Source organism: Ursus arctos, unplaced genomic scaffold, assembly GCF_023065955.2.
Source record: "Ursus arctos isolate Adak ecotype North America unplaced genomic scaffold, UrsArc2.0 scaffold_28, whole genome shotgun sequence".
Classification (NCBI taxonomy): Eukaryota; Metazoa; Chordata; class Mammalia; order Carnivora; family Ursidae; genus Ursus; species Ursus arctos.
This window is the reverse complement of record NW_026622963.1, coordinates 30,328,211-30,346,061: the sequence shown is the minus strand read 5'-3', so window position 1 is coordinate 30,346,061 and position 17,851 is coordinate 30,328,211. Positions and strand designations below refer to the sequence as shown.

General features: G+C 45.1%; 1 protein-coding gene across 3 annotated transcripts in view; it reads right to left on the bottom strand.

Moving 5' to 3' along the window:
- AGBL1 (AGBL carboxypeptidase 1) overlaps positions 1-17,851 on the bottom strand; it is a 708,586-nt gene that overhangs the window by 572,964 nt on the left and 117,771 nt on the right. For all 3 annotated transcript variants that reach the window (XM_044388396.3, XM_044388398.3, XM_044388397.3), the window contains exon 6: positions 9,393-9,430. In XM_044388396.3, coding sequence (XP_044244331.1) covers positions 9,393-9,430 — 38 coding nt within the window. The remainder of the gene's footprint in view (positions 1-9,392; positions 9,431-17,851) is intronic.

Here is a 17,851-nt window from a genome sequence, read left to right as displayed (position 1 = left end):
CACTGTGTCTTACCCTCTCAGACAGGAAGAGGTTTGAGCTTTTAGCTAACACGCACCCTTCATACATGACCCTAAGCCGCCCTGAGGAGGCCTTCACACTGTTGGCAAAGGAACACTGTGGCCCAAACCTACAGGCGGATAATGAAGCCAGAGAGAAAGCTCTGGATACAGAACTAGTCTTACGTGACTGCCGGAGTACAGGACCACCTGTACGCTTAAGACAGTATTTTAAGACAGTCTCCTGCGTGGGTGTAAGAACCAGGACTGGTTCCAATCTCATTACAACAATATTTTATGTAGCCAACACTTCTGTGTCCAGCAGGAAAAACTCAACACCACCGTTCACAACTCTATTAGATACAGTGTGGGTGCCTCCAAACACCCTGGCCGTCTTGGGAGGGTCGTTCACCATCCTGCCCATTCTACCAACCATGATAATCTCCACTGGCTGCTCAAACTCCGCATTTAATTAGACTTGGTTCAATTGTTTAATTAAGTCTCTTAATCCCAAGAGACTTAAAAGTCCCTCAACTAGGGCTCAATAAGGAACACAACATTTTGGATCTTTCCCTGAGTCACACTGGCCCTTCCTTATGACCACCACAGAGTAAAAACAAGCACACTTTTCAAACTCCCTGAAGGACGTGTCCACACATCTTCAAAGCACAATCTGAGACAACAGACTGGGCTCTGAGAGTGTCCTGTGAATATTTATTTCAGGAGTTTTCAACTTGGATTCCTTTAAGCCCCCAAGAACTTCCATGGAAGTTTCTCAGGGGCCATCAAGAGCCACTGAAAGGACTTAAACAATAAGTAAGTCATGGGGATAAGAAGTAGAGCATAGGGAATATAATCAATAATATTGTAATAACGTTGGATGGTGACAGATGGCAACAACCCTTGTCGTGGTGAGCACTGCACGATGTACAGAATTGTGGAATCCCTAGGCTGTATACCTGAAACTAAGAGAACTGTGAACGGCAACTATGCTTCAATAATAAACATATAAATAAATAAACAAACAAATAAATAAATAAATAAAACAAGCCAGGGAATGAGAGGGTAGTGAGGACTGTGAACGGCAACTATGCTTCAATAATAAACATATAAATAAATAGATAGATAGATAGATAGATAGATAAAGCCAGGGGATGAGAGGGTAGTGAGGGAGAGACCAGGCCATCATTCATTGGGATCTCCCACTTCTGCTTCCATTTTATCTGCTTTACATGTGTCGTTTCCTCAATTTTTTTTTTTTTTTTTTTTGGAAAAAGGATCGTCTGCTAAGGCATTCTCAAACTACTCATCTTCTGGAGCCCCCCCATTTTTGCAAAGCCAAACTAAAGTCAAGTGCAACATGAAGAAGTCATTTAAGAGCACACAGGCCATTGGCAAGCGGAGTCCAGCTCTCCCCAGCTCCTTGTGGAGGGAGTAGATCGCCTTTGAAATATGAAGGTTTTCTGCTTTAGAGACAGTAGTAACTGAGTCCAAATCCTAGCTCTCTGCTTACCTTGTTGGGGACCTTGGGAAAATTCATAAACCTTTCTCGCTATACGTATTCTCCTCGTATGTAAAATGGGCATGTAAGGTGCCTGGCAAGTGTCGTCGCTCTGTAATCAACAGTCATGATCGCTGTTCCTTGAAGGTACTCTTAATAAACAGTAATTCTCTTCCCACACCCCACCCAGCTTCCTACGTCCTGCAGGGGTGGCAGAAAACAATTCAAGCAACATATTATTAAATGGATAAGGGATGCTTGTGGGCCGTGCGAAGGCAGACTGGCATTTCCCTTAAGTGGTGCCTTTGGCCTTGGTGGCAAAAGCGAGGAAGATACAGGCTGTCAGAAGGGCGTGAGGGAGATGGGGAAAGGTAACTGCAAGATTTGCTGCTGCTCACCAGAGGCAGCCCTCAAAAAAGCTGCTGGGAATGCTCCCCGCCCTCCATAAGTCCTGCTCAATCATGCTCACATCACTGGGGATGCAACAAATTCCAGAGGCTTTTCCAACCCAGGGCTCCACTCACCCTGCCTCCTCCCAACTCCCTTAAATAATGGCTGTGCAAATGCCTCTGAGACCATCTTTAGCTAATTTCCTTCAAGACATGCAAGCTGCTAACGCTGGGAAGTACAGATAGTGTGGAATAGCAAATATGGCCAAAATTAGATTAAAATAACCTCCTGATAAACAAATTACTCACTGAAAATAAATACTCCACTGCTGCTGCCAAGATAAGTAAAAGAACAGCACCACCACATGGCAAGAAGAGGAACTACACACACTGCAGTCTGGCTCGTCCCTGCCTGCCCACCCAGCTTGGGAGGAGTCTGACCAAGGGGGCAGGGAAGGGGAGCAAAGCGGAGAGGTAGTATCCTTTCAGCTTAAATCTTAAAAATATTTTATGTACTTGTGCAAAAGACAGAAATATTTGGCAGGGAGGTCTGAACTTTGAGCCAACACGGGGGGGGGGGGGGGGAATGTGCCAAGTTGAACACAGCATGACATAATGGGAGTCTGCGATTCTTCCTGTCCTGGTTCCCTTCCTCTCCCTCACCCTATCATTCATCAGATTCACCCTGATGCTCAGCCTCACAGCAGAGACTCTGACCCCTTGCACAGCCATGCTGCCATGTTGGGCACCTCTTAGCAGGTCCCATTCCGACGCTTATATGGGATGGACCATGCACTGCTCTTTTCTCAACTAAACAGATGCTCCTGCCCCCAAAAATCCTTCAGATACTTAGAAAGTATTTATGTAGCTTCCTTTCAGCTTTTGGTCTTCTCTTCTTTGGGCCAAAGAAGCCTATTCTCATTATTCTCTTCTTGGAACGCACAGGGCTCAGGCTGCAGGCATCGAGACTGGCGTGGCGGTCCAGCCCACCAGCGGTGTGCATGATGCAAGCTTCCCAAACCTCAGTTCTTACGCCCGTAAAATGGGGATTATAACAACTGCTTGACGGGCTAAATGTATACATGGTGGTGGACACACTAAGAACTCAATAAACTGTAGCTATCTGTGTTGTCATGTCAATCCAGCAGTGTGATGGATTAGCTTGTTATCCTGCATGCATACAAAGTCGACTGCAGCAGTCCAACCCAGTGTGACAAATGCAGAATCTATCAATATCATTTGAAGCAGATTTTTGGTTCATCACAGAAATATACTGCATGCTTCTCCAAAAGATACGGCGGAAGAAGAGACATCGAGTCTCTAATCACACCACAATTTGATTCTTTCCGGGAGCAGGAATTGGGCTGGCCTCTTCACTAAGGTATATTGAAAATAAATGTATGAGACTTAAGTCAAGAAATGGGACTCCTTCCTCCGTCAACATGAATGTATTACCAGGTCTGGGCACAACCCAATGCAAAGTGTGGGGGATACAGTAGGAACCCCAACCCTCATGGAGCTATATCCAGCAGGAAAAACGCATACACACAAACACATATGCAAAGATACAGGAATCATTGATTACAGTATGGTTAGTTCTTAGAATTGTAAATATAAGGTTCTATAAAAAGGTTTAACAGGGAATCTAACACTGGGCAGAGATGGGGATGGGTAGTATTCAGAAAAACCCCAGAGGCAGTTGTCCTGAGACCTAAAAGAAGGAGCCAGTCACCCAGATAGGAAACTTGCAAAGTCTCAGAGATCTGGGTGAGTCACCCCCTCTCTCTGGTCTTCAGTTTCCCCGTGTGAAAATGAGGAAATGGGTGGGGGTGGATAATGCCAATAGTGTTCTGGGATATAGACGACGATATTGCATTATAATCACCAAACTTGCTGGAAGATTTGATCTTAATTATCCCAACCCCTAAAAAGAATTGATAATTATGTGACACGACAGAGGTGCGCATTATCGCTACAATGACAATTATATTACATCAAGGTATCAAATCAATGTGCGTTGTTACATTTACACAATGTTATATGTCAAGTATATTTCCTTTTTTTTTTTTCAAAGAGCAATAGTTTTCTGGGTTCTCAGGGTCCCTATATTTTTGTGAATGTGTCTGTGAGGCCATCTTAGGGGAAATCAGTGGGAATGGACAGACGGGGCTCTGAGCTCTCTACCAAAAAAAAAAAATGTTTGAATACCACTGCACTAAGCAATCTCCAAGGTCTTTCCCAGCTCTGATTGTCTGACCCCATGGCCCTCACCTGGTAACAGAAAAGGAAATTACACCATGTGGGCAAAACACAGGAGGAAACACAGGTTCCCCACAGGAACACAGATTGTACATGTCAGTCCCACGAGGGCTGAGCTGACCCACTGCTACTTGTGTATTGTCCTAAGATCACAGGAATCACAATGCCAACCATCCTAAAATGTAGACTGTCATTCTGAGAACTCTTCAGAGCTCCTACAAGTCCTACAAAGCCTCAGGCAGGTCCATCTCAAAAATGGCTCAGGCTTTGACATTTTGCAGCAAAGCAACTGTCTGGCACCATGCCCTCCCATCACTGCCCTGCTGACGGCCAGGCTGCACTAGATGTGGCTGAGAGCATGAGGGTGTCTCTACGGGGTCAGGGCTCTGGGCACTAGAAGGCCCTCCCTTCCCACACACCCAATGCAACAGGCTGACGACACATCTGTCCCATCCCGGGAACCAGCCAGCCAGAGCATTAACTAGGAAGACCAGTGATGAAGTCTCATCTTCCTGCCAAACCTCCCATTAGCTCCCTCGCATCTCTCCCTCCCTCTACCTCGTCTCCCTTCCTTTATTAACTTACCTCCCTATTTCCAGCACCCTCCCCACGCCCTCACTTCTGCAAACTCCCAGACTCCTCTAAATGCTAATTCTCAAGTTGGAGAGTAGTCTGAAGCAAAACCACCATCTTCTTCTTGAGATTTAGGGCCTGAACCAGGAGGCGTTGCAGGTGACTCCTTGCTGCAGGAATGTGACCGTTAATTCAAGGCAGCAAGGTTAATACCGAGGCGTTAGTTGAAGATTCATCACTGGACCCAGTACCAGTCAGGCAGGATGCCATTGCCACATGCTCATTCAAGCGCCACTTCCAAGGGCTGCAATTTTTCAACCCTGCATTTATACCTAATGCTCATGGAAGGGGTGTTAAGGAGTGAAGAGAGAGGGAGAGGTGAGGTGGGGGGAGGGGGAGAGTGGATGGTGAGAAAAGGAGAAGAGGAGGAGGGAAAAACAAACAGACAGAGGTACGGACAGAGGGGAAGGCAGATGGGAGGCCATCCACGAGATGGAGAGAGACAAAGGACAATATGTTGCTTGGGTTTATAAGGGGGGGGGGGATTGCCTGAACTAGAAGCACTATTTCTTAAAGTTTTATTAAGTTTTGGTAATGAAAACCTAAGTGTTTTGCGTAGGCTAAGACATCAAAGGGAACACTTTCCGTACAGGGAAATTGAAGTAGGGTTTGTGCACCTGTGAATAGAGCAGAGAAACAGATGCCATGAAAGGTATGGGATTTGGATTAGACCATTCTAGCCCCTGCACCTACAAAAAGGTCCCTTGAAAGGACAATGACTTCATTTTTGGCATCCTAAATTGCAGAGACAATAGGAATAGCAGTCTAGAACATCCAAGCTTATTTTGCCTGCTATCGCTCAGGAAGGGAAAGAGGTAAGAGATGTCTTCCGGTTCACTTCCTTCTCCCTGCCATCCACCTTTCCTACACTGGCTTCTCCTGTTGTAGCTACGGGATGGAAGAGAGAGCTGAGGCAGCATTAACAAGTGTCCTATGCGACCCAGGTGCTCCTTCCTTCTCTTTTTTTTGCTAAGGTGGGCAGGCTCCAAGTCTCCCAGATCCTCAGTCCTGCTTTCCCTGATACTGGTGGGCACTGCCTCCAGCCAATCCCTACACCCATTAGGTACAGAGAGGACCTTACTGGCCTCAGATGCCCAAGCCCAACCAAGTTTATCGCCACAGAAGCACTGACGGCCCCCAAGGTAGTAAGATATGTCCTTCCAGCTTTATTTTGACTGGGGAATAGTCCTCCTTTGTGAAGCAATTACTGAGATACATAACAGTGCCAACTTTTATATGACAAGCAAGCATCAGGACCAGACTCATCACTAGCCAAAAGGATTATGCGTTTCAGAACTAAAGGTTCACGTAAACATTCCCAGATATCCGTTGCCAGATGGCAAGGGTTTGAATTTTAGGCAGGAACTGACTCCTTGAATTTAGGTCCAGCTGAACACAAACTCACCGGGGATCCAAACTGACAGACAATCCACATCAGGTCTTAACTATGCATGAGGACAATACAGAGCAACTACAGAATTCCATGAGGCTCACCTGCCCCATAGCAAGCCCAGCATAAGTGGAGCAGTACCGTCCTTACCCAGACCCTCCATGCCACGTGATACTTTGATTACGCTGGTACAACAAAGACAGTGACTGACTGGTGTTCTCTTACTGCTCCTCCCCAAATCCATGACCAACTTTTCTATTTAAATACCTTTCCTGCTGAGCTCAGATATGATCTCAGAATCCTTCCACCCACACATGGGAGTGGGCACTTGTAATGGATTCTATTTGCCCTCTTGTTCTAAGACCCTCTAGATCTTCAGATCCTGCTGCTTCTCAAGTAATTTCTGCATGTCCATAAGTGACTTTCTGCCATCGGTATTTTTACCTCTTTTAAACCCATGGGAATGAACCAAAGCTGGGGAATTTAAGATCAATTATGCAAGAAGAGCATTTCTATGAGATACCAATAAAGTATTTGGGGAGAGGTCATCCAAAACCTTGAACGGTCTTCGACTCATGAGTTTGGTCCAATCTACATCAGTGATTTTCAATGGGAGGCAATTCTGACCTCGCAGAGCACATCTGGTGGTGTCTAGAGACAATTGTGTTCTTTTTAACTGGGAGTGCTACTAGTATGTGGTGAGTCAGGGCAAGGGATGCTGCTAAACATTCTGAAATGTACAGGACAGGCCTCAACAACTAGGAATTATCCAGTCCGACGTGCAAGAGTGTCGAGCTTCAGAAACCCTAATATATATTAAGGTGCAGTACTCAGTGATTGAAAGAATGTTAGAGAACCTTTCATACAACTCTCTCATGTTATAAGGAAACTAAGATCCAGACAAATGTCTGTGTGGGCAGCTAAGCAGAATTAGCAAATAACCACATACACCCTTCTAGTGGGACAATAAAATCTGTTTTATATGCATAAGACAGCAGGCTATCAGTTCCCTAATAGTCTATTAATATAGTTAAATAGAGATTAGAACCACAAATGTTCAGATCTTTGGTTCTACATGTGGGTTGTTGGGTTCAAGTAATAGAGGGAAGTACTGCCATTTTTATACATTTAAGTATCATTCGTTCATTTTATTCATTCATATATATTCATTCAGAAATCATTCATTTGTTTTAATGTTTAGTCCACAAATTTATTTGAAGCTTTTCATCGTGCTGATGCAAATAATTCAGCAATCTACAGAGATAACCCTTGCCTGCAGAAGTTGTGTTTTCTTAGGATTTATTTATTTATTTTAGAGAGAGGTAGTGCAAGCAGAGGGACGGGCAGAGGGAGAGGGAGAGAAATCCTCAAGCAGACTCCCCAGTGAGTACAGAGCCCAACGTGGGACTTGATCTCATGACCCTGAGATCATGACCTGAGCCGAAATCGAGTTGGCCACTTAACCAACTGAGCCACCCAGGCGGCCCAGGGAAAGTTTTTTCAGAGTAAGGTCTGATCTGAGCTCTGACGGCAAAGTAGAAGTGAGAAACCTTTCAAGTTGACCCCTAGCAGAGCATGCTCAGTTTGCTAAGGACGGCCAGAGTGTTGAAAACCTGGCTACGTGTTCTAAGCCTGAATTAGTCCGTATATTGTCACTGCTTTTTTGGTTTCCCTTGGGTCCACACCTGGGCCCTCATATGGAAATAGTTAATACCGGACACATGCCAGCTTTCAGATTTCTACACACGGTAGGGATATTGTGTCTCAGGACACTCAACTCTAAGCCTACAGGCTGAGAAGGTGTGTGTGTGTGTGTGTGTGTGTGTGTGTGCGTGTGCGGAAAAGGAGATCAGCCTTTTTCCACTCTCAGGGCTCTCTTCCCATGAGACACAAAGACCTCTACTACCTAGAATGGGCAGGGGGCATCAGGAGAAAGCTACTTTCCCAAGACACTGCATTTGAAGACTGGCTCCCCGGCCCCTCTCAGCTCCCTTACTTCCTACAATCCCAGAACTCCTTGGGCACCAAACACCTGCACCATCACCGGGAGTGGCAGGGCAGGTAAATAACAAGAACCAAGAAGCCAAACCTGAGGCAGGCTCCATCCTAACCTGCCCGTAACCTGCAGGTAATACTTCCCCTTCCCTCCTATCTCAAGGGCTGGGACCTCTCACTCTGCCCTCCTCCAACCTGTGCAAAACACCTTCATTCCACCTGCAGGACAGACAGCCGTGAACATGCCTGTGTACTGTATTGAGTTCCAATTGACCCAATGAATTCAAGCTTTAATTTCTTTTTTTCTTCGGCCTACGTGATATGGCTCTTTCTCTGTGCTGAGAGTTGACAGAGATATATGGTTGGGGGGAGAAGGTGTTTTTATCTTTATTTATTTATTTATAAGTTTTATTAAAGTTCACCTATTACCCACAGGCCTCGGGCTCCCTATAGAGAAACAAATATCACAATTGAAGGAACGGGTTTCCAAGGCACCAAATTAAAATAGATGAAGAGGTAAGGAGGGGAAAAAAATAAAAACATTACGCTAAGACTTCTTCGCTCCCAAGCACATGGTGCCTTCTATTATATTGCACACATGAAACTGACTCCCAGTGTAATTAGACCGGGGCTACTAGGCAAAAAAAAAAAAAAAAAAAAAGCCTTCAAATTATTCAGACCCCCAGAGCTATTCTTTTGCAATCACTCAAGTAACTGAGAAGAGAGCCAACTTTTTAATATAAATTTGTTATTAGAATCTACACTGTCCAAGCGATTCCCAACACTCCACCTGCCCAAGAATACAGAGCCATGAACTGGGATCAGAAGCAAAGGCAAAAGTCCTACTTCCCACCCACCCACTGCCATCACCTTTTCTTCTACAGGACAATCCTACTGGAAATGGGACCTAACTCCAACAATGCCTAAGGACCCTCTGGTCCTGTTAGATGGAACTGGAGAGTTCCTCGGGTCTGCTGAAGACAACACCCTCCCTTTAGAATAAATGCCTTGACGGCATTATGCACAGGTGTGCCCACATGGACAGATATTAACTCTCTCTTTGCAGCCTTGTGCTTGCAACAGCCGTAATATTCTCCATCTCACCCCCAAAGACCCAGGAATGGCTCTATTGCCTTCCAGGTTGAAAATGAGCCATGGAGATATAGAGAGCATCTTTCAATGAACTCAGAGGGGAAAGAAATAACCACTTTTCAAAAGAGGTGCTTACTGGATTTCAGCAATACTGCCAGGACTTCAGTGGCTGCCCTGGGGAAAGAGAAAGAAAAGTGAAAAAGTCAATGTTCAATGGTCTTTTTGTCAGCCCATGGATCCCAAAGCCAGCAGGCTCATTGCTGCCACCTAACAGCCCCATTACTAACCAGGGAGCAGGCGTTCTATTGATTACACCACTGACCATTAAAGAGGCATAAATGCAGAAATGGCTCCAAGCAAAGTGTCTGTCTTGAAAATGGGTCTCAGGAGTTCCTGCTGCTGCTGCTGAAAATACCTTCCCCTCCCCTTCTTGCCTCCCACCTTCCACCACCTTCTTTAAGCTACACTCCTTGTATTTCTGTTGCTCAGCTCTGCCAGGGCTCTTGTCAGTCTTTTGGTTTATACTTGGGAACCCTGGCGACTCTGGAGGATGGGCTTGGTGGGGGGACGTGGAGGCTGAGTGAAGGCAGTATTGCAGTGAAAACTTCTTAAAACATTCACACGTTGGAAAGTAATGCTGGTTCCTTATGGGGGGGAAATGGTTATGTCATGGTTTTTCTTCCAAATTCATCATTTGCCTCCATGGAAGAATTTCACAACCTTTGCAGCAATGGGAGGTAGATTAAGAATGAAAATGCCAGGGCGCCTGGGTGGCGCAGTCGTTAAGTGTCTGCCTTCGGCTCAGGGTGTGATCCTGGCATTCTGGGATCGAGCCCCACATCAGGCTTCTCCACTAGGAGCCTGCTTCTTCCTCTCCCACTCCCCCTGCTTGTGTTCCCTCTCTCGCTGGCTGTCTCTCTCTGTCAAATAAATAAAATCTTTAAAAAAAAAAAAAAGAATGAAAATGCCTTTGGCCCATGTCTTAGTGACCCTTCAGCGTGTGCCACGAGCCTGTGAAGGTCACACAAAGACCCACTCGCTGGACAGAAGAGAACTTCAAGGTATTGAGGACACGATGGTGTGATTCTGGGAGGGAGAGTTTGTTGCCTGTTTGCCCTTTTTTTTTTTTTTTTTTTTTTTTAAAGAAAAGGAGTATTCTGCATGGTCCTAGTCACTTATCCTTAAGGCCTGTTAAAGAGTGATCTGTTTCCCCACATGCCCCCCAACCCTGACAATCGCAGGAACAGGTCAACGAGGCTGGATCACCCTTCCAAGATTACAGATATGTAGACACAGTGGGACCACCACCCAGGAGCCTCATTTCCCACCTCTGGGTCCTGCACACCTGTTATTTTCCCGAGTCTCCCACACTGGCCCTGCCTTGGCCTCTGCCTGCTTGATGAAAGACACTCCTCTTTGCAATATATTATCTAATACTGAGCAATAGAGCCGGCAGTAAAAATAAAAATAATGAGTTAAACCAAACCAAACTAAAATAAAAATCTAGCACTTGAGACATCAGGGCTTCCCACAACCAACAGAGAAGTCCTGCGATATCAGTGGCCTGGGACTCACCAGCCCCAGGGCAAACCCAAGGCAGGGGGGACCCCCAGCTCCGGGAGACCAGCACAACCACAGGGCAGTCAGCAAGAAGGTGAGGCTAGTTGTCACTGATGGGCCATGTCATTTATCCTTCCCGATCGTGTTTTCTTCTAATCCCCTTTTGGCTTCTTCAGCCCCTCTCTTTTGTAATCCATATAATCTGGCAACCATGAATTTAAGAAGAGACACATTAAAGGGCACCTGGGTGGCTCAGTTGGTTGAATGTCTACCTTCGGCTCAGGTCATGATCTCAGGGTCCTGGGATTGAGTCCGGAATCGGGCTCCTTGCTCAGAGGGAAGCCTGCTTCTCCCTCTGCCTGCTGCTCCCCCTGCTTGTGCTCTCTCTCTCTCGCAAATAAATAAATAAAATCTTAAAAAAAAAAAAACAAAAAAAAAAAACAGAAACACAAGGAAAGTGTTACTGGGAACCCCAAGACAGTGTGCCAAATCCAGGAGCCACAGGGCATAGGGCCCAGGTTGGGCTGGTACAAAAGGAAAATCAGTCCTGGGGCGTGGGGGGTGGGTAATAAAGTAGCCACAGTAAGGGGGTTAGCAGAGTAGGAAGCATGAAAAGAAAGAATGAGGAGCTTCTAAGCAAAGTAGCCAGCCCCATCCTAGATCACAGGCCAGGTCTGCAAGGTGACCCTGCATTTCTGATTTGCATGGCACTTTTGTTTGGGGGAGTTCGCTACAGAGGTAATGATCCATCAGATCATAGTTTTACGAGGGACATACGAGAGGTAGGGAGGGGCAGGCAGCAGGCAGACCAGTCAGGAGGACGTGAGGTGACAAGGGCAACAGATAAAAGGGTGGCGTGGAGGGAGAATGGAGAAAGACGGGTTGAAGGGAAGCTTGGAGCCTGGCTACTCAAAGCATGGGGCTCCCACCAGCAGCTTCACATTCCCCGGGAGCCAAGCAGAAGCACGGACTCTTAAGCCCCATCCCTGCCCTGCTGAATTAGAACTTTTATTCCAACAGATAATTCATATGCACATGAATGCTGGAGAATAACTGGTGGAGAATAATTGGTTTAGAGGACAGCGAGACCATGGCTTGGTTACTCTTTGATGTTGAGAAGAAGAATCAAGGTGACACCCAGATCCAAACCCTCTAGAAAATATCTAATGGCATGACAACATAACAAATAACTATGAATCCCAACAGTCACATCATATGGCAGGAAACAGATGATAAGTGTCGTATTGGTCAAAGAGGTGAGGCTGATTCCTGAGTAAGGAGAAAAGATCTCTTTCTTCACAGCTCCTCACTGGGGATCATTACATAGTGCAATGTGGGGCAGCATTATGGCAATGAGGACATAAGGTTTGAGACCATAACCCAATATTCTAAAGAGATCAGATTCAAGTCCATAGGTAATAAGCCATTTGATTTTTTTTTTTTTTTATCAAAGTGGTATGGGGCAAGGATGGAAAAGTGAGGTGAAGGTTGTAAGCAAAGAATTCACAAGATCTGATGACAGGCTAGTTGTGAAGGGCAAAGTAAAGGAAACAGTCAGTGATGGCCTGACATGTTTAGTCAGGGTAAGCGGGAGTATAAGAAAGCCATTAATCAACTAAAGAGGGAAACTGAGGTGTTCAGAGAAGATGATGATTTCGATTTGGGACATGCTGAGCTCAGGCTGATGGGCATAGAGCCATATGGAACTTTTCAGAATCGTGCTAGAAGCATAGTCACAGAATTCTGGAGAGATCTGGAGCTGGGGAGATATATTCCGGAGTCACTAGAGTAACAAGGATCACTGAAGCCACAGGAACAGGTAATATTTGTAAAGAAATGCATCAAGAAGAGAGTATAGGGTTGGCCCCCAAATCATCTATGCTAAAGGTCTCAGAGAATGTGCAGTCAAGGAGGTACGAGGAGAGGGGATGGAGGGGGTTCTGTTTTGAAACAAAAAGTTCTCTAGATTTTCAAGCCACAGGGTTTTTCAGACTGCAAGCTGGGACCCAGTAGCTGACTGTAACATCAATGTAATAGGTTTTGCCTAACTGGGATAGAATATATCGGAGTTGCTTCCTGTAGGGAAGGTCAGCCGTGATTTGAGAAACTTTTATTTCAATGCACATACACACGTGTGTATACTGGGAATACGATGTAAATGTTTTACTTTTTTTAAAAATCTTATAAAACTAATGAACTGATGAGCAAACACAAAGTATCTGATCTCCCAGACGGTGCTGGGATCCAGGCCCCAAGCCACGCATGTGAACCTCACCCCGAGGCTCTGCATTTTTGGTCTATTTGGTGGGCAAACGTCTAGAGTTCTAATCCATCGTCTGAGCATCTCTCTCTGCTTCTCTCCTGCTCTCCCGGTATAACTAAGAATGTAAAACCCATCAGAAATGAGGTTATCTATATCTGGTGGCTATACATGCAAAAAAAAGCAAAAATTTAAGCAGCTGAAGTCTAAATGAATAAGATAATACTCAGTTACTTCTACTCCAAGAAACCGAGCCCACTGCATGGAGTAGGTGAACTGAGGCGCCAAAAGTAGTGTCTTTGGGGTTTTGGAGTGCCCCCCAATGTATGTAAACACCCAGCACCCATGGCACCGGTAGTTCCACTAATTCCACAGAAGAGAACTTTTTCAGGGCTTATTTTCTCAAAGTTTGATCCCATACCATCACCCCACATTGTCTGCACTCCCCACTGGAATGTCCATGTGGGATTCAAAGCAGAAATGCCAGACCGTCCTCCTGCATCAACTTTCCCTCACTCTACATCACTGAATGGGTCATGTAATAGATTTTTCCAGGACAACCTGCTCGAAGAAAACCACACCACTATCCAAAGGCAAAGTGGAAGGCCTTCACCCTATCCATGTTCACAGTGGGGTGGGATAACTCAGTCAAGATGCTAGTGGTCAGAGGTCACTTCCACACTTCTCCTCAGAAAAAGCTAAACTTAAACCACTGGGAAATTCATAAATATTATTTTGTCACAAATTTAGCAAAAAGCCACAGAATTTTAAGACTTTATTATTTCAAGTAGAAATAAATTTTAAGAACCTTTATAATAGTCTTCAGTAATTTGTCACCACTCTTTGGGGAGCCCATATAAATGCCAAGCCCTGTGCTAAGTGTCCTACATACATGATTATACATCACAGTTAATCTTTGTAGGAACACCGGAGGGTGAAATTATCAGTCCTGTCTTCCAATGGCAACAGTGACACTCACACAAGGTAAAGTTCCAAGTTCCCACAGCTAGCAAGTGCTGAGATACAAGCCTACATCTGTCTGACTCTAGATCTAATGCTCTAGAGATCTAGTGATCTCTCTGCATTCAGCATAGTTCTAGAAAGAGTGTAAGATAGCTTGTAGTTCAATTTCTTCATCATTTATTTTTTTAACTTTTATTTCTTTATTTGAGAGAGAGAGAGAGAGAGAGAGAGCACAAGCAGGGGAAGAGGCAGAGGGAGAGGAGAAGCAGACTCCCCACAGAGCAGGGACGCCCCCTCCCCCCCCCTCCACCGATGCAGGGCTTGATCCCAGGACCCTGGGATCATGACCTGAGCTGAAGGCAGACACTTAAGTGACTGAGCTAGCCAGGCGCCCCAATTTTTTCATCAATTAAATAAGGACTGTACAGTTCAAGAGGTCAGTTACGTGACTGGTACAAGGTCACATCATAGGATTAATGTGTCACAGGGCCAATGAAACAAACAACCTTTTCAGCTTGAGTCCAGTGCTTGCCTTAGGGTTCTATAGGAAACCATTTAGCTGAAGCTTGAGTAGATTGTGATGTTCAGAGATAGTCATGGTGACAAGGACAGAGAACTCCATTGGTAGCAAGCCACAGAGGTCTGTGAATGCCAGAGCTGAGCTGCTGAGTGAGGGCTTACTTGATTGCCTCAAACCTCAGTTTCCACATCTGTAAAGTGGGTATAATAAGATTTAACCTATGGGACAGTGTGAAGAGTGAGAAAAAGCAGAGATTAAATTAAGTCAAATTAAGTTAAAATCTACCCCAGTTCCTGAAACATAATACGGACTTGAACGGCATCACTGACAGAACTGAGTGAGGAAGCAAAGGTTCATCTCTGTCCACGTGTTTCCAGATGGTGAGCCTGCAGGACTGTAATTTGCCAGTCAGGAGAGGTCCCTGAAGAAAAATGAGTCCCCATCCCCAGTACGTGGAGAAACAAAATGACCAAATTCTCTCTTGGAAGTGAAATAGTCTGTAACTCAGAAGGCCTAGATCTAGAAATTGCCACCTACATTGTTTATCTGTATTGTTGTATAATAAATTACCACAAACTTAGCAGTTTCAAACAGTACTCATTTATTATCTTACAGTTTCCACGGCGCAGGAATCCATGGCTTAGCTAAACTCTCTGTTTATGGTCTTATAGGCTATAATCGGCCATGGCTGAGTCTCCATCTGAAGGCTCTGCTGGGGAAGAGTCTGCTTCCCCATCAAACAGACTTTTGGCAGTATCCTTTCACTGCAGCCATGGAGCTGAGGCCCCTGGTGTCTTGTTGTCTGTTGGCTGAAGACCATTCTCAGCTTCTAGAGGCTACCTGCAATTCCTAGATGCCACTCACAGCTCCTTGCAATGAGGGCTTCCCCAACATGACTACCTTCTTCATCAATAGGGAGAGTTACCATAGTGAGTGTGTAAATAAGACAGAGTCTTATATAACACCACATAATCACAGGAGAAACATACCCCTACTTTTGTCATATCCTGTTGGTTAGAAGCAAGTCCCAGGTCTCACCCACACTCAAGGGGAACAGGATACCAGGAGATGCGGACCATGTCTTCAGTTCCACACAAAGCTTCTTTGCAATATTTAGCATTCAGATACCAGGATCCTAATATTCACCACACCAAGCCATGACCCTCCCTAGTTCTCCCTGTCTAGTCCTCCCGTTTCCAGAGAATGGAATACTACTTTCTGAGAAACTGAGCATACATCTTCCTCACCTACCTGCCCTGACCACCTATGTCTGGGCAGACTCTCAAACTCCCCCATTTTGACGTCTAGAGTGCTCTTAAGTTGTCCATTCCTTTTGATCTCTGGTGTTTCCACCCTAGTCCAAGTGCATGAGGGTCTGGGACCTACTGAGAAACTTAATTTCTAGATTTTCTAGAGTTATTAGACCTTGGTTGAAATCTGCGGTTTAATTCCCTGCATAATAAATGCAAATGAGGGGCTCCTGGGTAGCACAGTTGTTAAGCGTCTGCCTTCGGCTCAGGGCGTGATCCCGGTGTTCCGGGATCGAGTCCCACATCGGGCTCCTCCGCTGGGAGCCTGCTTCTTCCTCTCCCACTCCCCTGTGTTCCCTCTCTCGCTGGCTGTCTCTCTGTCACATAAATAAATAAAATCTTAAAAAAAAAAAAAGTTTAAAAATAAATAAATAAATAAATAAATGCAAATGAATGGCACGATCATTTTAGAAAAATTAGAAAATACAGTTCAGCCTAAAGAAATGTAATAAATGAAAATCACCTGAATATCTCTCCCCTAACTACTGTCATAGACCCAGAACAAATCTACCCATATCCACTCTCAGCCCCCTTCAAATTGTTCTTCAGGCTGCAACTAGGGTGATTTTCTCAAGAATATCTGGTTAGGGCACCCTCACATTGCTACCTCCCACCCAGTCTTGCTCTTGGATGAAAATCCAAATCTGAAACATGGTCCAGGAGGATCTACCAAGTCTGGCTGCTGCCACCCCTCCACCCAGCCTTGTCTCACATCACCTTCTTGTACAGTCTGTATTTCTGCCCCTTCGGCCTTTTGCCAAGCCTTGGAACATGTTCCCATCGCTTATCCTTTGTCCTTGCTAATAACACAGCCTAAAATGCTCTAGGCCTTCCCTCTTCCTTCACCTGTAGCTCATACCTCATCCTTCAAATCCTAATTTAGTTGTCACCTCCTCAGGGAAGCCTTCCTTGACCACTAGTCTAGGCCCAGGTTCTTTATTGGTGTGTTTATCCTTCCCCCCCCTTTTTTTCATTGCACAATTTGATTTGTGATTATTCACTCAGTTGTGTGATTATTTTATTAATGTGTGTCCCTCTTCCAGTCTGCAAACTCCAGAAAACAGGAAACCTTTTTTTGCATTATTCTATCCCCACCATGTGATAGTATTTGAATACAGAGCACTATCAAACATTCATTGAACTTTTTCCAAAAATCAGGCTCTGGCCTAGGAGCTTTATATATGCTATTCATTCATCCAACAGATACTATTGAGCACGTACTATGTGCTGGGATAACCAGATAAAGCGAAGATTTTTGCACTCGAAAGGGTTGAGTCAGTGTAAAAAAAATTAGTTAATAGACAATATATTTTTTAATAATACATTAAATTTGTATTCTAAAATGCGACAAATGCTAAGGGAAAAACAGAGAAAGGAAAAACAGGGTAAAGACATCAGATGTGCCAGGATGGGTTAAGATCTAAGAGGCTGTCTAAAACAGGCCTCCTGGAGAAGGCCACATCTCCGTCAAAGGAGAACAAAGATGCGAAGGAGGAAAGGAAGTTACCATACAAATATCAGAAGAAGCCTGTACAAACACTCTGAATGACAACAGGCTGATTTGTTTAAGGAAGAGCAAGTTGGACAGGACTTCTGGAGCCAAAGAGGGTGAGAGAGGGGAGCTGGAGCTGAGGGGAGGAATGGGGACCATTCATGCAGGGCCCGGAAAGCATGGCAAAGGTGAAGCATTCCCTATAGGATTTTGAACAAATGACCTAACATGTTTTAGGGCTTCTCTGGCTACTCTACTTTTTTTTTTTTTTTTAAGATTTTATTTATTTATTTGACAGAGAGAGAGACAGCCAGCGAGAGAGGGAACACAAGCAGGGGGAGTGGGAGAGGAAGAAGCAGGCTCATAGCGGAGGAGCCTGATGTGGGGCTCGATCCCACAACGCCGGGATCACGCCCTGAGCCAAAGGCAAATGCTTAACCGCTGTGCCACCCAGGCGCCCCAGCTACTTTTTAAAAAGTAAATGTAAAAG